The 22,618-nt window shown below is 50.7% G+C and overlaps 1 protein-coding gene across 2 annotated transcripts; it reads left to right on the top strand.

Annotated features, from left to right (window-relative positions):
- The first annotated feature begins 5,136 nt into the window (after positions 1 to 5,136).
- Positions 5,137 to 19,364, top strand: PCDH12 (protocadherin 12). 2 transcript variants are annotated; one of them, XM_032476992.1, is made up of 4 exons: positions 5,138 to 8,379; positions 11,718 to 11,815; positions 13,758 to 13,909; positions 17,171 to 19,364. In XM_032476992.1, the coding sequence occupies exons 1-4, from the start codon at positions 5,500 to 5,502 to the stop codon at positions 17,656 to 17,658; spliced, it is 3,618 nt and encodes a 1,205-aa protein (XP_032332883.1). In that variant the 5' UTR covers positions 5,138 to 5,499; the 3' UTR covers positions 17,659 to 19,364. The 2 variants fall into 2 exon arrangements, with proteins under 2 accessions (XP_032332884.1, XP_032332883.1); XM_032476993.1 differs by lacking the exons at positions 11,718 to 11,815; positions 13,758 to 13,909; positions 17,171 to 19,364 and adding an exon at positions 11,494 to 11,686 and having other exon boundaries at positions 5,137 to 8,379.
- The last annotated feature ends 3,254 nt before the right edge of the window (positions 19,365 to 22,618 follow it).

Here is a 22,618-nt window from a genome sequence, read left to right as displayed (position 1 = left end):
TCTGAATATTCATGCACAGATGATGCTCAAAGTCAATGTGTTTGATTTTTGTGTTTACTGATAGATTTTCCAATTCACTGTGTAAACCAAAATTCTAAAAATAAAAAAGAAGAGGAGAAGAGAAAACAGAAAAGAAATGTGTGCTGAGATCATACATTACTTCTGGGTAGAATTCCAGATAAAAATACTTATTCTAAAATTTTTGCATTGTTTACCTGAAAGTCAAATTTAACTGGGCATTGTTTTTATTTGTTAAATCTGGCAACCTACTTCTGTACTCATAACCCCACGTAGAAGAGAGTGCTGAAGATAGTACTGGGGAATATGCCCACAACTGGGAGTTTTTTTAAAGGAAGGAAAACCAAAGGAGGAAGGAAAGAAGGAGACAGAAGAGTCTGCAGAAAAATGGAGGAAGAACCGGGTGTGCACAGAGCTTCTGGGGAGCGGTGATACAGGCACGGAGGAGTGGTGGGGACCAGGAGGATGCTCAGTAAGAAAGGCCTGATGGCTGTAGAGTTTGGTCCTTACAAGGTTGTTGGTGCTTCTGAGAAGTTCTGTGTCAGTGGATCTCAGTGAGGTTGGGGTGGGAAGGGGTAGATGGCAGAACGACCTGTAGTGCATCAGAACTGAAATCTACATGTTGGAAGTCGCCCACAGCAGACCAGGGGGAGAGACACAATACATGTGAAACTCTTATCAACTCAGAATTTATCTGGTCCAGTTTTGGGAGCCATGTTGTGCTTACTAAAACATAAGATAAACTATAAGTCTTTTCTTGCATTTTTCCTGAAGATCGTAAAGGATCTCCATAGGTTACAACAATCCATTGGAAAGTCCCTATCTTCAATCTACTTCTTTCATATTCTCTGCTGTGCTCTAGGGTACCCTCCCCTGATAATTCCCTCAACCTTGTCCCCCCATCTATTTTTCCTTTTGTTATGTAGATCAATTAGGCCTCTTTTTCAAGCGAAGAGGCCCAATCAACTTTCCCAACCTGGTCTCAAATGACCTGAAAGATGAAGCCTTTTCAAAGAGAGGGAAACAGAGCTGGCAATTAGAAAATTCTCCTTGGCAGGCTGGGAGAGAGAAAAGTATGAATTTTCTGGCCCTGTCCCTGGTATTTTGAAAAGCCTTTCAAGTGATTGTGCTATCTGGGCCCTTTTGAGAGATACCACTCTTAATCAAGATATAAACCTTTTTTCATTTTTTGAAAAGTTCTGTTTCTTGGCAAATCTCTCCCTTCAAAGTACGTCTTCTTTCTGCATGGGGCTCAGAAAGAGGTGCCATTGTGTGGGAGTGAACATCTGTTGTCTGTCCCAACAAAGACCACAAAGGGCTGTGCCAGGAGAAGGTGACCCGGAACATCTACTTGAGTCTCCCAGTCAAGGTTCCTGGCTAGACTGGCTCTAACTTCAACAAGGTTTTGCTAAAAAAAAAAAAAAAATTAAAAAGAGGCAGAACTTAGTCACCTCCCCAACCAAAATGATCTGGAGGATGAAGCTTCCCTGCTCTACCAAAGCTGCCTTGCTGGTTGTGACTGTGGCAGCTGCTGGGCAGATTCACAGAGGAACCCTGGGGTGGGCAGCCGTCCTGCAGGATATTCACAGTATGGGGCGTAACCTTAGCCTTCATCCAACGTGTCTGTGAATCCGCCAAGGGTCAGAGTCCCTCCCACCCCAGCTGGTATGACTCCTCAAGGTTCCTCAGGACCCCAGGGTTTTAAACAGATCCTCTGACTACCCTCCGCCTTCCCACTTCATCTCCCATCCCCTCCCTATAGCAACAGACCCAAGTGTGAGCAACCCCAAGGCAGGTGGTGAGCAAGGTCTGCAAGCACCAACCCCAAGTCTGCCCTCTTTTAAAAAATGTTTCAGTCTCAGCTATTTCTAATCTATTTCAGAGGACCTCTGCTCCTTCAAAGCTATTTTCAAAATTCAGGGTGATGAAGTCTTTCCAGACAAACTCCAGTTTCACCCTCTGACATATGGCTGCAAAAGATCAACAGACCCTGCAGCCAGAAAGGGGGAAAAATATGACTAAATGGGGACCTCACTCCCAGAGGTAACAGCCTTCAAAGAGTCTGATGCCTTGTTTGCTGGCTTTGGACTCGTAAAGGATTGTTTTAGCTTCATGCCCCTGGTGTGAGTAAAGCAAACAACAATAATAAAACCATCTACAAAAGCCAAATTCAAACTTTTTCAGATCTGTGAATCCATTTTTGGCATCCCTGGTTCCCAGTCAAGGCCACACACACACACACACACACACGCATCAATGCCCTTTCAAGAATATAAATGTTAACACATGTAGAATCAAGAATTCCGTAATTCCTCCTGTGGGCACTGGGTCACACTAGGTTTCCCATTAAGAGAAATGATTGTCATCTGGGTCCAGCTCTTCCCGTTGTGTTCCCCATGGCTCAGGAACACAGGCCTGGTGCTGTAGACATTTGTGAACGGCAGCCACCCACCTCCCTGCCTCAGTGCCTGTCTCTCCGCCTTTGGCCACCAGATGGCATTCTGAAAGCATTCTCAGCACCCTGGTTTCCTGCACCAAAGCTCCCCTGCATTACTCGCAACTGGCCCTCTTCCCTCCCTCTTCTCTGTTCCCTTACAATCCATTTCCCAGAATGCAGCTGCAGGGGCTTTCTGGAGGGTAAATCTGTGTGATCTTAGCCAAGTTACCCAGCCCTCTGTGCTAGGCTTCTTCACCCCCCTGGCATGGTTGTGAGGGTGGCCTGGGACGATGAAGTAAAGCACTCAGCTGCTGTTCTCCTCATCCTGCTCAGAGCCCTTCCAGAGCTCCCCATGGCCTTCAGGACAAGGTCCAAATCCTTAGCATGGGGCCCCAGGCCTTCATTATCTGGCAGCCCCTGCTGACATCCCCAGCGCACCTTCCAACCCCCGCTCCACAGACCCTCCTATAGGAATATAAGGAGCCAGCTCACCCACCTCCAGCCTCTGTCCATTCTGCTCCCTCCGCATGCTTTGCCACCCCCTCCCCCCACACACCCACCCTCCTGTGGCTCACTCCTCCATGTCCTTCAGGTTTATCCTCAAGCAGGAGCCCCCCAGGCCCCTGCCCCGGCCTGGACCACAGCCACTCCACTGGACCCACCTCTTTCATCCCCCTTCCACCGGAGACTGCAAGCCCCTTGGGGTCACTTTGTCCTGCTCACCGCCATGCACGTAGTAGGATGAGTGAGGGCCAGACCGTGAGACCCCTATGTGGCTGACCAGAGGGCAATGAGCTTCCCGCACGTCTCTGAGCTCCGAGGGGCTATTTGGCAGCTGGGAGCCTGGGGCCTGCTCTGGCTCCCCTCGAAGCACAGGCAGCACCAGACCCACACCCCAGCTTAGGGAGCCCTGGAAATGAGCCTTGCTGGCCAAGAAGGCAGAGAAAAAAGTGAAGGGATCAATGCAAGACCGTTTTACCGTTTTCATTCAAGGTATAAAACCTGGAAAATAATCCAAGGTAAAAGCTAGTTGCACATAATGAGCGCTTTCTCTGTACCAGGTACTGTGCTGAGCCCTCGAGTACCATCTCATCAAATCCTTACCGTAAACTCTGAGACGGGGGTCAGCCACATTCTACAGAGAAGGAAACTGAGGCACAGAGAAGTCAGGTGACTTGTGCGATGTCTCCGAGCTAGTGAGTGTTCTGTCTGTATGTCTCCAGCGCTATATTGTAGGAACTGCCCTGTGGATTCAGGACCCTTGCTGTGTTTCGACAGGCTTTAGCTAGATGGTTGGGAAACCTTCATGAGTAGAATATGAAAGGATAGGTCGTGGAAAAGAAAACACAGGGGGGAAGGGAGGGAGTGCAGGTGGTGCTTAGGCCAGGGAGGTCCTCAGTTGCCCCATCCTAATGGCCACAGGCCTCCAGGCCAATGGGCCTTATTGGAGTCACTTGTGTCCCAACAGGCACATCCAGCCCCAAGGACTGAGCTGCAAACACCCATCTAGGGGAAGCTGGCCCTTCATTCCCATCACTTCAAATGCTTTTACAACCCTCTGGACTCAACCTCGAGGTAAAATGCAAGTCTGGGAGAATGGTGGGGACAGCAGGTGGAGCAGGAGAATGAAAAGTGGCCAGCCACATCAAGGCCACCCAAGCCAACCGCCCACTCACCCCTTCCTGGGCCTCATCACTGCGATAGGACTCTCAGTCATGAACAGCAGTGGGGAGGGAAGAATTGGAGGAAGGGAGGGCAAGGGAGAGGAAGGTGTGGGAGAGGGAAAAGCATAAAAACCCCCGAGACTGAGGAGCAGAAGGCTGGGGGATTCCCCTGGACAGGGGCTCGGGCTGGACCAGATGCAGAGAACAATGGCTGCGAGACTTGGGAGCCGGAAGGGAGAGGGGAGGGAGGCCACTCAGTCAGGTCAGAGAGGTCTTTGTGCTTCAGGAGCCAAGGCCAAGAGCACCCTAATGGGTCCGTATGGGCTGGGACTGCCCAAGGGCCAGTGTAAGAGCCAGAGGCAGCCACAAGGTGGGCAGATCGGAACACTCACCGCTGGTAACAGCATCATCGCCTATGACTCTGGGCCAGGCCCTTCACGCGTGTTTCACCCCGTCCTCACCATTTCCTGCTGAGAGGGCTACTGTTCTTATTCTCACCCACACTGTAAAGATGAGGGGGTGGAGGCCCAGAGAGACTGAGTGACTTGTTCCAAGAGACCCAGCTGGGAAATTGCGGAGTCAGGATTTGAACCCAGGCAGTATGGCTCTGATGGCTGCTCTCTTAATCAGCGCTGCTTCCCATGAGACAACAATGAATGATAGGGCAGAGTCAAGACTGAGAGGTAGATGAGTGTGGGAAAAAGCGGAAAGGGAGAGGAATGACGGGGAGATGACGGAAACAAGGAGACACAAGGAAGGGAAGGGAGACAGGGGGCGTGACTTGCCCAGGAGGAGCTCAGGCTCTCAGCCCACTTGGCCACAGCAGGGGCTCCCTTCCCCTCATGGGGCGCCTTGCTGCATGGACGGCACCTTCCCATCCGGCCTGTCCCCAGCCGCATCCTCCTCAGCGGCAAGCCACTCAGCTTCACGGAAACTCTCTTTCTCTAATTGGCATCGACACTCACAGCCCTCCCTTTTCCTGTAGGTGGGGTTTCCATAGGAAAAAGCTGCTTCTCTGTTTCCCCAGCCTAGCAACTGTTTGGAAGTCAGATCCCCACATCCTGCTCTCCTGGATCAAGTCCCTCTTGGACCGGCTCTTACCTATCATTTGCTGACGGGGACCAACGGGTGCCCCTGTGCGAGGCCTTCCCTGGCAATTTCACTTCGTCGGTCCTTGGACCTCTCTGATCTCTTCTGATGAAGATGGCCTTGCCTGGGAACTCTGCTAGTTCCATCATCTAATTATGGGACGAGGCTGTGCCAGCAGGTCTGGGGGCAGGAGAACGGGGCTAATCAAGCCCCCCAGGAAACACTGGAGGACTTGCCCAGCCTTTGAAGAACTCTAGCGGTTTCTGGATCTAGCCCACTCTGGCGGTAAGCATGATGCGACTTCTGCCACTTCTGCTGGGACTTTTGGGGCCAGGTGGCTACTTGTTCCTTTCAGGGGATGGTCAGGAGGTGGCCACTCTTACTGTGAAATACCAAGTGTCAGAGGAAGTACCACCTGGCACGGTGATAGGAAAGCTGTCTCGGGAACTGGGCCGGGAGGAGAGGCCCAGGCGAGTGGGGGCTACCTTCCAGATCCTGCAGCTGCCTCAGGAGCTCCCCATCCAGGTGAACCCTGAGGACGGCTTGCTGAGTACAGGGAGGCGGCTGGACCGAGAACAGCTTTGCCGGCAGCAGGATCCCTGCCTGGTTTCCTTTGATGTGCTTGCCACAGGGGATTTGGCTCTAATCCACGTGGAGATCCAGGTGCTGGACATCAATGACCACCAGCCACAGTTTCCCAAAGGCGAGCAGGAGCTAGAAATCTCTGAGAGTGCCTCCCTGCGCACCCGGATCCCCTTGGACAGAGCTCTGGACCCAGACACTGGCCCCAATACCCTGCACTCCTACACCCTGTCTCCCAGTGAGCACTTTGCCCTGGATGTCATTGTGGGACCCGATGAAACCAAACACGCGGAACTCGTGGTGGTGAAGGAGTTGGACCGGGAAATCCATTCATTTTTTGACCTGGTGTTAACTGCCTATGACAATGGGAAACCCCCTAAGTCGGGCACCAGCTTAGTCAAGGTCAACGTCCTGGACTCCAATGACAATAGCCCCGTGTTTGCTGAGAGCTCCCTGGCACTAGAAATCCAAGAAGATGCCGCCCCTGGTACTCTCCTCATAAACTTGACCGCCACAGACCCTGACCAAGGCCCCAATGGGGAGGTGGAATTCTTCCTCAGTAAGCACGTGCCTCCAGAGGTGCTGGACACCTTCAGTGTTGATGCCAAGACAGGCCAGGTGATTCTGCGCCAGCCCCTAGACTATGAGAAGAATCCTGCCTATGAGGTGGATGTCCAGGCAAGGGACCTGGGTCCCAATCCCATCCCAGCCCATTGCAAAATTCTCATCAAGGTTCTGGATGTCAATGACAACGTCCCAAGCATCCACATCACGTGGGCCTCCCAGCCATCACTGGTGTCAGAAGCTCTTCCCAAGGACAGTTTCATTGCTCTCATCATGGCAAACGACCTGGACTCGGGAAACAATGGCCTGGTCTACTGTTGGCTGAGCCAAGAGCTGGGCCACTTCAGGCTGAAAAGGACCAATGGCAACACATACATGCTGCTAACCAATGCCACGCTGGACAGAGAGCAGTGGCCCAAATATACCCTCACTCTATTGGCCCAAGACCAAGGACCCCAGCCCTTATCAGCCAAGCAGCAGCTCAGCATTCAGATCAGTGATGCCAATGACAATGCACCTGTGTTTGAGAAGAGCAGGTACCAGGTCTCCACTCGGGAAAACAACCTACCCTCTCTTCACCTCATTACAGTCAAGGCCCATGATGCAGACTTGGGCTTTAATGGGAAAATCTCGTACCGCATCCAGGATTCCCCGGTTTCTCACTTGGTAGCTATTGACTCAGACACTGGAGAGGTCACTGCTCAGAGGTCACTGGACTATGAACAGATGGCCAGCTTTGAGTTCCTGGTGATTGCAGAGGACAGGGGGCAGCCTCAGCTTGCATCCAGTGTCTCTGTGTGGGTCAGCCTTCTGGATGCCAATGATAATGCCCCAGAGGTGATTCACCCCATACTGAGTGATGGAAAAGCTAGCCTCTCGGTGCTTGTAAATGCCTCCACAGGTCACCTGCTGGTGCCCATTGAGACTCCCAATGGCTTGGGTCCAGCAGGCCCCGACACATCACCACAGGCCACCCCTAGCTCCTGGCCATTCCTTTTGACAACCATTGTAGCGAGAGATGCAGACTCAGGGGCAAATGGAGAGCTCCTCTACAGTATTGAGAGTGGGAACGAAGCCCACCTCTTTGTCCTCAGCTCCCACCTGGGGCAGCTTTTCATCAACATCACCAATGCCAGCAGCCTCATTGGGAGTGAGTGGGAACTGGAGATCGTGGTGGAAGACTGTGGCAGCCCCTCCTTGCAGACCCGAGCCCTGCTAAGGGTCTTGTTTGTCACCAGTGTGGACCACTTGAGGAACTCAGCCCGTGAGCCCAGGGCCCTGAGTGCATCCATGCTCACAGTGATTTGCCTGGTCGTACTGCTGGCCATCTTCGGGTTAATCCTGGCTCTGATCATGTCCATCTGCCGGACAGAGAAGAAGGACAACAGGGCCTACAACTGTCGGGAGGCTGAGTCCACCTACCGCCATCAGCCCAAGAGGCCCCAGAAACACATTCAGAAGGCGGACATCCACCTCGTGCCTATGCTCAGGGGCCAGATGGATGAGCCTGGTGAAGCCGGGCAGTCCCCCAAGCATGTGGACAAGGAAACAATGATGGAAGCAGGCTGGGACGCCTGCCTACAGGCCCCCTATCACCTCACGCCGACTCTGTACAGGACCCTGCGTAACCAAGGCAACCAGGGAACGCTGGCCGAGAGCCGAGAGGTGCTACAGGACACTGTCAACCTCCTTTTTAACCATCCCAGGCAGAGGAACGCCTCCCGCGAGAACCTGAACCTTCCTGAGCCCCAGCCTGCCACGGGCCAGCCCCGCTCAAGGCCCCTGAAGGTTACAGGCAGCCCCACAGGGAGGATGCCCGGAGACCAGGGCAGTGAGGAGGTCCCCCTGAGCCTGTCGGCCTCGTCTGCAACCCTGAGACGGCAGAGGAATCTCAACAGCAAAGTGGCCCCAGAGAAAGAGTCAGGGCCCCATCAGATCCTGCGAAGCCTGGTCCGGCTGTCTGTCGCTGCCTTTGCGGAGCGGAACCCGGTAGAGGAGCTCACTGTGGATTCACCTCCTGTTCAGGTAACTTGCTGTGGGCGGCTTTCTCTCTGGTCACCCCTGGACCACCACCAATAGCATCAGACCCCATCACCATCACATTCCTCACATTCATCCTGTGGGCACACTGAGCACTTTAGGATGCACTGGATGCAGTGGTTCAGAACACAGCTCTGAGGTCAACAGAACTGAGCTGTGTGATCCTGGGGAAATGACTTACTGTCTCTGAGCCTTACTTCTCTTATCTATAAAATAGGAATGACAGTAAGAGCGTCTGCCTCACAGACTTGTCCTAAGTTTTTGATCAGCTAATTCCTATATGAGTACTTACTCAAAGCGCCTGGCACAAGGAGACACACAGCAAAGGTAGTGATTAAGAGTCCAAGCTTTGGAACAAGGCTGCCTGGGTTCAAATCCTGGCTTCACTTCTTCCAAGCTGTGAACCACAGGGAAGTTACTCAGCTGCTCTGTTGAAGGTGTCCAAGTTAATAGCACCCATCTCCCAAGTTTGCTTGAAAATAAAATGAATGTACTTAAAGCCTCCAGAACAGTGTATGGCATGTAGTCAGTACTCAGAAAATGATTAGGATGATTTTTGCAAAGCTCTTCTCCATTTCACCTGCCCTCCTCTCATCCGGGCAACCTCTCTGGGAAGCAGGCCGGCATAGGCATCCTGGCCCCTGGGCTCAGGGGATGCATTTACCTTGCCTGAGACCCCAGAGTTTGCCCACCGGCTGTGCCTTCAAAACGGGGCAAGTGGAAACAACCTTGGAATTTGGAAGTTAGGCAGATCCAGGTTCAAATTTCAGCACAGCCACTTAGGAGCAACATTAACATCTGAGCCTCATTTTCTTCATCTATAAAATGGGGTTTGTGATGCCAAACTTACCCTGTGTCTACCTCCCAGGGGGCTGAGGATTAAATGGGATGATGAATGGCCGTGTCATCTAGTGACCTAGGACTTACTGGACCCAAAGGGGAAACCTGATCTGGGATGGTGCCTGATCTCACCATATCTACTCTGAAGCCCAGATCATTTACCCTGTGCCAGGCTGCCCGCCCAAGGCACACTTCTGTTTGGCCAGACCATCAGCTTGCGCTTCCTGTGGAGCAAGGACACAGGCTTCCTTCCCCCACCCCCTCCCCAGGAAGCCACCTGGAGAGGGCCCAGCTGCTCTCTTAGGAGTCCTGCCCTGGGCCTCTATGCAGCCCCAGAAATTGCCCACAGCCATTCATTCACTCATTCACTCATTCATTTATCAAATGCTTACTGAAAGAGTTCTTCGTACTAAACACTGTGCTGGCTGTTGGTGAACAGAAAGCAGAGCAGGCCTTATGGGTGACCCCACTGGGGTGAAAGAAAGAAGGGCTGCCCAAGTGGGATCAACTGGAGGGTAAGAAGCAACTTGCCTAATGCTTATGTCTTTCCAGCATCTTAGGGCCACAATGGAGTCAGATCCTGCTTCAAATTCCAGGCCTGCCACTAATTGCCGTGTAGCGCCTGTGAGCCTCAGGGGCCACATCTGCAAAGTGGGTGTAATGGTAATCTCTTTCCTTGGGTTCCTGAAGAATGACACGAGATATATACCATTGGACAGTTATTAAATGTTTATCATAAGGTCTATTACTAAGCAGTCTATATACTTTCACTCATTTAATCCTCATAACCACAACCACAACCAACTCATGACCTGGGTCTCATTATTATTTTTTACTGCTGAGGAAACTGAGGCTCAGAATGCATAAGTAATTCCTCAAGGCCACACGGATGGGAAGTGGGACAGGGGCAGATTTAGGATGTGAACCCCAATCTGGCTCTAACTGTGAAATGACCCTGAATGACAGCTCACAGCTTAGGGACTGGCACTCAGGGAGTGTCCCTGAAGTATCAGCTGTCACTCAGAGCAGGTGCCTTAGGAGGGCTTCTGGGCCTGGGCCAAGAGGTAGGATCTGCCCTGAGGCAGGCAATGGGACCCTGACCCTCCCAAATCACAGAGAAACCCCAGTCCTGGCCAGCACCCCTTTCAACTCTCCTCTGAGGTTGGCACTTTCTGTCTTGAGCTTCCCCGAGGGCAGAGTGGGCCTCCTCAGGGAGGATGGGGGCTGGGCCCCGGAGGCAGAGGCAGCATTTCTAGGAGTAACAACCCCAAACCCTCAAATTTGCAGGGCATTTTTAACTTTCATACCACCTAACTAATCCTGACAACCCTGTGAAGAAGGCTGGGCGGCTATTTTTAGATCGACCTTAGAGACGAGGAAACTGAGGTCTGAGTATGTATAAAAACCTGGCGGACATCACACAAGTTGGAATGACCTTGAACTCGAACTTCAGCCTCCCAAGACCTGGTCTTTTGCCTTTTTTCTCACAAGGGCCTGCAAGGTCTGGCCCTGACATCTCATCAGCCCCCTGCCCCATTCACTTCTGAAACTCCAGTCTCCTCTGGCCTTTCAGCTTGCAGTGCCTTCTGTCAGCAACTCCCTTCACCCCTTACCCAGATCCTCACTTTCTCTCCACTTGCCAAACTCCTATGGAACTTTTGGGTTTTGGCAGAGGTGCCTGACATGTAGTATGGACTCAGAAAACATTTGAGAACATAAGTGAGTTGCTTCCCTCTGTACTCCACTCTCAACTTCTTCCTCATTTCCAGTTGGGTGAGGGGCCCTCGTCTGTGTCCACAGACCCCCGTCCTTTCCCAACCTCAGCATGACCCCCTGTAGTAACTGCCCTGGCCCGACCTCCCAGACTGTCCACCCTGGCGGACTGCAAGCTCCGTGCTGGCAGTGACTGGTTCTCGTTCTCATTCTTATTCCCGTAGCAAGCAAGGGCCGGGCACAAACAGCCCTTATTAAATACTTGTCGAGTGAATGAAAGGATGCATAAATGAATGATTCAAAGACACCCCTTTGCCTTCTCTACAGCACAGTCTTACATCTGGCCCACTAACACTGGCTGAGTGTTTGAATACTGCTGAAGCCGGGGAAATAACACTTTCAGATAATCCTTATCGAAGTAATGATACATTTGCAGTCAGGAAATTCCTTTTTCACCTCCACTCCACTGCTTCCACAAGGAAGCAGGTTTCTTGGGGGAATGAGAGTGAGAGGCTGGGCCCCGAGGATCCTCATTCTCTCTCTCAGACACCCAGGTCCCAGGGTGTTACGGCCGGCCGAGCAGGGAAGCTGCCTGCACACGTCCCTGCCTCCGTCACTGGCACCGCTCACCATCCCCCATCTGATCCACAAACATCTGAAGCTGGAGGAAAGACTATAAAAAGAAAGCGCCGGCATTGAGGGAAACATCCGGTGAGGAAGTGTGCTGGGTCGGAATTGTGTGGAGTCAACAGATTTTTCCTGTCTTGTAGCAAATCTCCCAGCTGCTGTCCTTGCTGCATCAGGGCCAATTCCAGCCCAAACCAAACCACCGGGGAAATAAGTACTTGGCCAAGCCTGGCAGCGGCAGGTAAGCGGCACAGTAGCCCCCGCTGACTTCTCAAGCCCCTGCACCGGCCTGCCCTCACCCCTGCAGCCTCTGTGACATGGGGAAGCGTGAGCCCATCCCAGAGGCTACTTCCCTGGGAGACTGCAGCCACGAGCTTCCATCCCCCAACCCAGGCAGCTTGGTCCTGGAGCAACTGTATTTATAGTATTTACAGGACCCAGAGTCACTAAGGAAATGACTTCATCCCTGAGGTTCTGACTATCTGTCCCCTCACTGCAGACGTGCCGGGCTATGGACTTTAAATCTGTAACATTCAGCCTTCTTTCTCTTGACCCTTAAACATAATATGAAGTCTCCTAGCTAAGGATGCGGGTGTGTGGGTGTGTTCCTTTGAGCTGTCCTAGGAGACCTCAAGAGGACATCTAATTTAACTCCCTCTTTTTACAGATGGAGAAAGTGAGGCTCTAAGTGGTTTGATCCAGCCCAGTTATCTAAACTTGAGCAAGTCACATCAAGCCTCAGGGCTGTAGTGTCTCATCTATGAAACAGAGCTCCCCACACTTCCTTGTAGTGAGGGGGTAAGGATTTGATGATCACATGTATTCTAAGCCCGTGACCCAGTGCCTGGCACAAAGGAGATACACAAGCAATGCTAAGTCCTTTCCCCTTAAAGTGACTTTGCTCGAGGTCAAATAGCCAGTGAGTGGCAAAGCAGGGACCAGCTCTCAGGACACTGACTTCTGGTTTGGTACTCTTGCCGTGACAACTTAAAAAAAAAGCTTTTTTTTTTTTATTGCAAAGATAGTGAGAGGTAGTGTAGGGTAGGTGTGAGTACACACACGCTAGGGTCACATCAGCCTGGATTTGAATTTTTGCTTTATCACTTAGTCTGTGCAAACCTTGGGCAAACTGCATAATCTTTACAAGTCTTGGTCTTGTTTGTAAAATGAGGATGATAATCAGAGAACCCCTTACGGATGTGAAAGGTTTGATGAGAAGGTGTATATAACTTGCAAAGCATAGGCCTGACTCAGCGTGATCACTCATTAAACATTAGTTGCTATCATTGCTTGCAAACTTGCCACCTCCCTGTTGATCCCTTCATAGGAGCAAAAATGGCCACAAAAGAAAAACAGCAAGGACTCCCAGGCCTCAAAGACCCTCAGGGAGCCTTCCCACCTGCTGGGATGAGGGGACAGGCCTGTCCCCACCATTCTGAGGCAGTCCCAGGAACTGACCACCCCTAGCTGATAGGCAGGGTCCATGGGAGGGAGAGGCCAGGGTGGAGACAGCAAGAGACACATAGTAGATTCTGAGTAGCTTTTGGATGCCTCAGCTCAGCTGCATCCTCTGTTGACCTGCTCTTCTGGGGTTTAGCCTCCAGTAGGGAGGAGGGAGCATGCAGTCACTCAGTCCACAAAGTATTTCTTAGGCACCTGCCTGTGTACCAACCCTTGTTCTGAGCACTGGTGAGAGAGCAGAGACTGAAGCAGACAAATCTCTGCCCTCACTGGAGCTCAAACTCGGATAGAGGGATGAAGGGATGGAAGATGGAAGGATGACTGCATTGGATCAACCGAAGTTTACTAAACTCCTTCCCTGTGCCAGGTAATGAGAAGGAATGCAGAGACAATGGGGAGAAATGTCAATGTATTCACAGTCCTCTGCTGGGTGCTTACAACACTGTGCTAAGTTCTTTACATGCAACACCTCAGTTTACCCCCACAACGCCCCATGAGGTGGGTGTTATTTATTGCTCCCATTTTACAGATGAGGAAACAGACTCAGAGTAGAGTAGGCAGGAGGGCTGGGATCAAGTCTCCCAGGCTGGTCTGACTCTGAAGGTTGGGCTATGGACCCAGTTCCCTATGGGGATGAATGAAAGAAAGCTGGTGTGAATATTCATGAGAAGGAATGAACGAATCTATGTGTCAATTTCCTCACTCACGGACTTCCTCTGCAGGAGCACCACCCCAGACACAGATAGCCCAGGTGCCAGAGTTGGTGGTCAGACAGAACTGGATCAGGAGGAAGGGCCCTCGGACCCCGAAGAGGACCTCTCTGTGAAGCAGCTGCTAGAAGAAGAGCTGTCGAGCCTGCTGGACCCCAACACAGGTAGGGGCTCACCAGGTGACCCTGCTTCTGCTCCTACTGTCCCCTCATGTGCCCAGGCTTCAGAGTTCTGCTCCAATCCACTACAGGGAAACATAGCCATTCTATTTCTAGAGAGGAATATCAGTAATATTTTATTTGCCCTGAAGCTTCAGAAGGTCTTCCTTTGATTATTCATCTGAAAAATCATCATAAGAAGAGTGAACAACTACTGAGCTCTTGGTGAGTGCCAGGTACCAAGGAAGCACCTTATACACATTATCTCAGTTAAGCTTCCAGACAGTTATCTGAGGTAGAGATTATGAGCTCCAATTTAGAGATAAGCAAACTGAGGCTCAGCGAGGTAACACAGTCCACTCAGAGTCACCTAGCTCATCAGTAACTGAAGGGAAGCCAGCCAGGGCCAACCTGCCATTAAGGGACCTCCCTTTACCTCCTAAACCACTCATCTGCATGTCGTTGGGGTGTTTAAATATCCTTTTACCCTGAGAATTCAAGAATCTGCTAGCTCCCCGCCCCACACACATACCAGTCAGCCTCCTTCAGGTAACACTTGGTCCATCCAACCCATGTGGTTTTCTGTTTCTGTAGTTAATAATCTGTTTCTCATCTGGACATATCCTGTGAGCTGAAGGCATGGCAGGGACTTCCCTTTCCTTGGTTAAAAAAATATAGTTAATGTTTATTGAAGGCTTTCTATGTGCTCATCCTGTTCTAAGTACCTCATGAGAAAATCTTATGAGATAGGGACTATTCATTATCCCCATTTCATAAAGGAAAAAAACTGAGGGGCCAGGGTGTTTAATATTTTTCCCAAGGTTGTGCAGCCAGTGGTTATTAACCCTGGCAGTGTGGCTCTAAATTAAAATTAAGTAAAATGAAATCTAATTAAAATTAAGTAAAATGAAAAATTCAGTTCCTCGGTCATACCAGCCACAGTTCAAGTGCTCAATAGCTACATGTGGCTAATGGATATTGCTTTGGAGAACACTTACATAGAAAGTTTTATAGGACAGCATTGTCTAGAGTGTAGAGCTCTAAGGTCCAATACAGTAGCCACTAGCCACATGTGAAAATGACGAGTCCAAATTGAGATGTGCTATAAGTATAAAATATACTCCAGATTTTGAAGACTTAGTATGAAAAAAGAATGGAAACTATATCATTAATACTTTTAAAAATATATTGATTACTTGATAAAATGATGCTATTAAGTATAAAAAAATACAAATTCACTTTACCTTTTCTTTTCCTTTTCCTTTTTTAATGTGGCTACCAGAAAATTTCAGATGACTTCAATGGCTCATGTTATATCTGTATTAGCCAGCTCTGTGCTGGATCCTGTGGGCTCAGTTCCCACACAGCCCTGCTTTCGCACAGCACAGACAGCTGGACAGTGATGGGGCTGCTAGTGAGGGTGCCTGACACTGGGGTCTTGGCTGCATCAGATAAAAGCCCCACCTGAGTGTGTGCGGATGACCATATTTTACCAGTTGCGTGAGCTCAATGAATGCTCACAGCAACCCGACAAGAGTACTCCTATTTCACCACTTTATGAGAGGAAAAAGGAGGCTCAGAGAGGTTGAGCAAGTTTTCCAAGGTCGCACTGCTCATAAGCTGCAAAGCTGGGAAATCAAACCCAGGTCTGCCGGGTGCCCACCCACCGCAAAGTGAATCCATCATTGCTTTTCAGCCATTCTACAACCCGCTGATTTTCTCATTCCAAGCTTCATTCCTTCCAAAGCTCTCTGACCCTTGTACAAGGAAAGGCCTGATTCTGTAACACCAAAAGAGTTCCAACCTTATTACCCCAGAGTCTCAGGGAACTAAGGTTTACATTTCCCAAATGTCCAGGGTTAATATTTATGTTCATTCAACCATTCAGTAAACATTCACTAAGTCCCAGGCGTGGGCTGGACCAGCCCAGGAGGGGCCTGACCCTGCCTCACAGGCTGCACAGTCCTGCCTGACAAGGCAAGACCAAGACTCATTTATCAGCAGAAACAGCATTTAGCTGTATTTTGGAATAACTTTTCAAAATTACAAAAGTAATATTTGGTTAATGTAGACAAATGTAGATAAACAAAAAGAGAATAAATCATTCCGCCCAGGGGTAATTTCAGTTAATACTTTGATGTATTCCCTTCCAGTCCTTCATTCTATGCACAGATTTTAGAGCAGCTCACCTTAAGCAAACATTACATACATGGTAAAGTAGATGTTGTACCTTTTTTTTTTTAAAGACAGTTTCCGAACCACAAGGCCTATACTTTCTTTCCTCTGGGTATGCCTCTATCATCGGGCCTGGGACTAGTTTTCTGTTGAAGAGATGGGAAAAGGAGAAGTGTAATGATGGCATCTGGGATCTGGGAGACATTTTTTCACTGCTCCTGTCCCTTTCCTAGGACAGCCCTTAGGCAGCCAACCCCTTCACAGGGTTTCCTGCAGCTTGAGAGGTGCAGGCTGAGGAGTTGAAAGCATGGGGCCAGGTGGTGGCAGTACAGACCTTATGGGGCCTTATGGGAAATTCCAGAACCACAGGTGGGCATCTGGAGCATCCAGGGAGAAGGGCCACCTGTTCAGAGAGTGGGTGGGGTGATGCAATCAAAGAGGGCTTTGAAGTCATCAGACCTGGGAATCAAATATGGGTTTGGCTGCCTAGTAGGTGTCTGACTTAACTTCTTGGAACTTCAGTTTCCTCATCCATAAAATACTGTTGACTTCAAAGGTTTATGTGGAACTTAAATGAGGTAACTATGTAAATTGCTTGGCACAGCAGTACTTAATAAGTGGTCATCATTACTATGAATAGGAAGGCAGCACCAAGCCAAGAACTCCAGAACTGGCAAAAAAAAAAAAAAAAAAAAAAAAGAGAGAGAGAGAGAGAGATTTCCTTCCTTAAGCCCCATCCTCAGCTAGTGGTACCCCGAGGGACTGAAAAGGCTGCACAGGAATGGATGAAGTACGCCTAGACCTGAAACGCACAGCGGATCGCGAGATTCTTAAGAAACAGGCCAATTACTAATTCCCGGCCTGCCTCCTCCCCCTGCCGAGTCCTCACTCAGCTCATGAGCAGACTTCAGTTGCTGCCTTCCTGCCCAGCGCGCTTCCCTGTCAGGGCCCCTTCCTTCCCGCCCCTCTCCCTTCGCCGTCTGTCCCCCCTACTTCCCTTCCCTCCTTTGTCCGCTGCCCCCGCGCCGCCCACGGCCCCACCCTCGCCCGCCCTGGGCCCCGCCCTCACCGTGTCCCCTCCTCCCCCTGCAGGCCTGGCCCTGGACCGGCTGAGCGTCCCCGACCCGGCCTGGATGGCCAGGCTCTCTTTGCCCCTCGCCACCAACTACCGTGACAACGTGTCCTCCCCGGACGCTGCGGCCTCGGAGGAGCCCAGGACCTTCCAGACGTTCGGCAAGGCTCCGGGGCCCGAGCTGAGCCCGACGGGCACGCGGCTGGCCAGCACCTTCCTGTCGGAGATGAGCTCGCTGTTGGAGATGCTGCTGGAGCAGCGCTCAGCGGTGCCGGTGGAGGCCGCCTCCGAGGCGCTGCGGCGGCTCTCCGTCTGCGGAAGGACCCTCAGTCTAGACCTGGCCACCAGCGGGGCCTCTGGCTCTGAAGTGCCCGGGGGCCCAGGTGGAAAGAAGGGGGCCGAGGGCAGGACCAGCAGCGGTGGCAGCAGCAGCACCAGCAGCAGCAGCAGGGGCCTGTGGATCCAGGAACCAGGGGCCCCGGGAGATGTTAGGAAGCCCAGGCCCTGAGGATCCTGGGACATGAGCTGGTTTCTCTAATCTTTGAACTCACTGACCAGAGGTGGCTGAGGCTGCCCCATAGAGGAGGCAGGGGCCCAAGGACAAACAGCTGGATGACCAAAGCAGCCCCTTATTAGGGGCTGCCTTTGCCTGTGAATTTTTTGGAGGAGGGAAACAGTTTGCCGAGATTAAGTGTTTGCTGGCAAAACACATGTAGCACAGAGGGTTTGTCCTCCTGCAGAACAGATGCCAAGGAATGTCACAAGCAGGAAAGGATGGCCTTGATGCGCACTGGAGTTGGGGGCTGGATCCTGCGGCACCAGGCAGAGCTCTCGGACCTACTAATAAAAGAAAAACATCCTATTTGGACCTGTCAAGAGGGAGGAGGGAAGAACAAGAGTGAGGGCTCTGTCATCCAGCCCCTGGCCAGGGTCATGCTGGGCCTGGACAGGAGGGTGCACAGTTAGGGAGGCAATGATGGACATGTGTACTCTTGATCCCCCTCCTCTAGTGCTACATTATCAAATGATCTGCTTCTCAGCTGGAAAATTGGGGCTAAGAAAAGCATGAGTATTTATAGAGCTTTAATGCAGCCAGGCACCTGTCTTTACAATAGGATTCAATTTAATTTCCCCACAACCCTGGTGGGGAGGTGTATTATCCCCATTTCACAGACAAGGCCATGAGGCTTGGAGAGGGTAAGTGTCTTGCTCAAGATCAAGCAGAGAGTAGAGGGAGAGTCACGAATTGGAACCAGGCTTATCTAATACCAAACCCATGACCTTGACTTGACACTAGACTGCCAGCCAATGAAAGGAAAGGAAAAGCCCCCATTGGTGAGCTTTTGCCAGGAGTGTACTTGCCTGAGATCCCCTCAAGAAACACTGGTAGAAAGAACATTTCCAAAGCCGTTCAGGCTTCGGCATCTCTGCTCTTCCAAGCTCAGAGTGAGAGGGCTTGGATCTGACCGGATGCAGGCTGAGCCTCTGCAGACTCCTATCCTTTCCCAGCAAGCAGCCCTTCAGGTACAGAAGTCATCTTTCCAGACCCACCATTTGTGGGTAAATTTTCCTCTGTCACAGCACTGAATTCAGGCCCTAGAGGACAGTGTGTGAATTGGATCTATGAAATTGACACTGACAGCAGGAAACTGTCCAGGGGAAGGATTAAAAAAAAAAAAAAAAACAGTATGTATTTTCCCAAGGCTCGGCCTTATCGTTTTCCTGGAAATTTCCAAGCAGTAATTCAGCTTCTCTATAGCATGGGGGCTCTCCTGGACAATGAAGGCAAAAATTCCTTTCTGTGCCTCTCCTTTTGTCTTTTTTTTGGAGCTCAGTACTCATGTTCATTGTCCACAGAAATGGGCCAATCATACTCCCAACTAGGGATAATGAAAACCTTCCACACCTGAAAGGCAGTGAGTCATCAGTATTGTTTTCCCATTTTACAGATGAGGAAAATGAGGCCTCCAAAAGTTAAGTGCTTCAGGAGCGAGGTCTCCAGGTGTCTGATCATGTCACTCCAGGTCAGAGGAATCTCTTTACAAGATCTGTGATTTTCAAGCTGTTGGGTTCCCCAAGTCAATGAAACAGGCCAGGGGAGACTAAGCAGGTGGGGTCTCCAGCCTGACGAGCCAGGTACCTGGCACAAGGCAACACTTGATGAATACTTGTTCAATGGAGGAACAAATGAATAAATGGGTAAAATAAATTTTACAGAGTAAATGGGTAAATAAATTTTCTCTATATTGGAGCTCCAGGTAAGACTTCAGTAGAAAAAAAAAGAAAAAAAGATTCCATTTTGTAAAAGCAAAGTCTGAAAACCATAGCACTAGAGTAGAGAGTGCCGACCACCCTCCCCTCACCAATTACTGGTGGCTTTCCAGTGCAGAGCTGATGCTGGGAGGTGAGGGAAGAGATGGGGAGAGGACGCAATCGCAGGAAACTGAATCAGGGCTGGCAACCAGGTCACTGCCTGACCCTAGTTCAAAAGTCCTAAATCTGTAGTCTTTGGACCCCCTGAATACCAGGCAAAACTTTGTGTCCAGGCATTCTTCCAGGTAGAAGATCCAGAGTCATCAGATTTTTCCAAGGAACATGTGACCTATAAAAAGTTAAGCAGCACTGCTCTAAGTCACTATCTAAACCTCCACAGACACGGGCAATTTTAGTCACAAGGAGCCTGAACATTTTATAACCAAGGAAATGGCAAAACAACAAGGGCTGACTGGCTCAGAGCCACATGGCAGGCTGGTGACAGGGCTGGGATCTGCATCTGAGATTCAGTATGATGTTCTTTCTAATGTATCAAGGATTCTTAGCCCAGGGTCCTTGTTTGGGCTTTAGGATCCTGCTGAATTGCATGCAAAATTGGGAGGATGCACATTTTTCTCTGGGAGGGAGTCAGTGCTTTCATCTGATTCTCAAAGGGGTCTGTGACCTAAATAAGATTAAGGACCACTGTGATCCTCTATTCCCTGCAGAACCCAGAGAACTCATGGATAGAGCTGTCCCTGTTCTGAGAAAACCGACCTTTGATCAGGGCGGGGGTGTATGGACGGGAGAGTTGGTGCTCCGGCCCGCGCCTTGCAAACCCTCCTAGCTGGCTGATATCAGCCCTTCCCCCAATAACCAGCTGAGAGTGAGACAGTGCATATGGTGACAGAACTGAGTGTGCTGAACAGGAAGCTTACAGAAACTTCTTGACTTCAGCCAAGATGTCAGAGCTGAGACTTTGGACATGTTCAAAACAGTTTCCACCAAGATGGGCCCTGTCCCCTGGGAGACTGAAGGAGCAGGCGAGCCAGCGAGCACTCAGTTAAATGTCGTCTTAATTTGGAAAACGCAGAGGGACATTTTTTTTTTGTTTTAATCAATAGTCAGCAGTTCTCCAGCACCAGGAGTGCAATGCAGTGCTTACTCGGAGCCCGGGGGCAGTTCCGAGATTGACAGGCAGCCTCTGAGTTTGTCATCCAGCTTCAGCTTGGTGGCTCACTGACCCTACCTCTCCTCTGACTGAAACAAGAGTGAGATGGCAACCACTATCCTTGGGATCCTGGAGGGAACCAAATCCCCAAAATGAGAAGACAGGAGTGGGGAGGGAGGAGTTCTAGCACAGGCTCAGCCTGGCACACGGTGTGTACCTAGAAAATAGGTCAGCGTTTTCCAGTCCCAACTGAGTACTGGGCGCAGTGTAATGGGTGGGGGGAGGGGAGGCCTGATCAGCAATGCTCATTCAACAAACATTTTGTATTTATTGAGCAGTTCCTACAGGGCAGGAGAGGCACTAGGAATAGCAGTGGTGATTGGGGCATACACAACCATTCATTCAACAAATATTTAAAGCACCTCTAAGGTGCTGGGTAGGCTGGGGGCTGGGTGGAGAGAGGACAAAGCGGAGAATCACTCATTCACTGAATAAATACTGACTGAACATTTACTAGGTACCCCGCCCTGTATCAGCACTGAAGATATAATGAACCTCATTCCCACCATCGTGTCAGCGCTCCCTGAAAACAGCATCTCCAAACGAGGAAACCGAGGTGGCAGAGCCTCACACAAAGATCTCACTGTTGAGGACACCAGGGCTCGAACCTGGGGTCATCCTGACCCAGGCTGGCCCTGCTGAATGGGGCCACCTCCCTGGCCTCCCCTCACATTTCCTTTAAGGGCACGGACAATGTGTCATTAATGATGGGATTTTAATGGCACAAGCACAGCAGTTCCAGGGTCTGCCGAGGAGGCCTGTCCCCTGGGGCTGAATGGAGACTGCAGGGACTGAACAGCCGGGGAGTTTTGGTCCCTCAACAGCATCTCTCTCACAACTCTTGCATCCTTCCTGCTCCACAAGGAAAGCTTAAAAATATCCGACCTCCACATGTGGCACCCTAAATTGGCTCAGCACTTCACTTCTAACGACTAAGGGGGAGGGAGAGCCTTATCTGACCATCAACACTGGAGGCCCAGTGTCCCTGGACTGTCTGAACTGCCCCTCGGCCCCAGGCACAGCCAGGAGGAAGTGCTCATCGGAGGACCTCAAGTGACAACAGGAGGGGAAGAGCTGACGAGTGGGGAGGGCAAGAAGTGACATTTTACACAGAGGGTGCCCCAGGAAGTTTCATCGACAATCTGCGGGGAGCCGGGCTCTGTGCCCGACTCTTCAAGGGAAGCACTGGGTTAACCGAGTTCTTTACGGCCGGACTTCTTGGAACCTTGAATATGTTGATGTGCATTGTGAATCTATAAAAGGGGGTTGTCTAGTGCAACGTTTCCCAAACTTATTCGACCACAGAAACCTTTTTTTTAACCCCAGAGAGATTAGTGCACTGCTTAGCTTAAAAAAAAAACAACCTGAGCTTTAACCAATGTGTATTGAGCCGCTACCTGCACGACTGGGCATCGTGCTAAGCGCTGAGGATACCGAAGTCCAACGTCCATACTTCTCAGGAGCCGTCTGTGGGGGTGAGGCCAGTGTGCGGGGCAGCCCTGGAAATGGAGGAGGGGGTGTCCTGGAGCTAGAGGAAGCTTAGGGCTGTAGCAGTGACAGGAAGGTGCTGGGAAAAGTGGGGTGAGACCACCAGAGGCTGGGGGCAGCAGAGAAGGAAATGCAGACAACTCCCCTCTGCAAATCCTCCCCTCTTTGGGCTGGGCATGCTAACTGGTCTTTCCCATTTGAACAGTCCCCAGTGGGGTTGGTCCTCAGTCCCTCCCACCCGCTACCTCCACCACATCTCTGCTATTGAACTTGGGCTAACATCCAGAAGCCAGGGAACAGCTCTGCACAAATTCAGTAATTGGAGTCATTAGCGTTGACTCAGAAATCATTTTTTTCTATGTCTCTTTCTTGGAGAAGCTTTTAAGACCCTTTAAATTGGTTAATGGAGAGTTTAAAGATGAAGATGGAGCCTCAGCTTTCAGCTTCCGCGGCCTGTCTCCCTGGCTTTCCCCAACACACTCAAGGGCAAGAGAGA

Source organism: Camelus ferus, chromosome 3, assembly GCF_009834535.1.
Source record: "Camelus ferus isolate YT-003-E chromosome 3, BCGSAC_Cfer_1.0, whole genome shotgun sequence".
Taxonomy (NCBI): Eukaryota; Metazoa; Chordata; class Mammalia; order Artiodactyla; family Camelidae; genus Camelus; species Camelus ferus.
The sequence above is the reverse complement of the archived record's forward strand: the minus strand, read 5'-3'. Positions and strand labels throughout refer to the sequence as shown.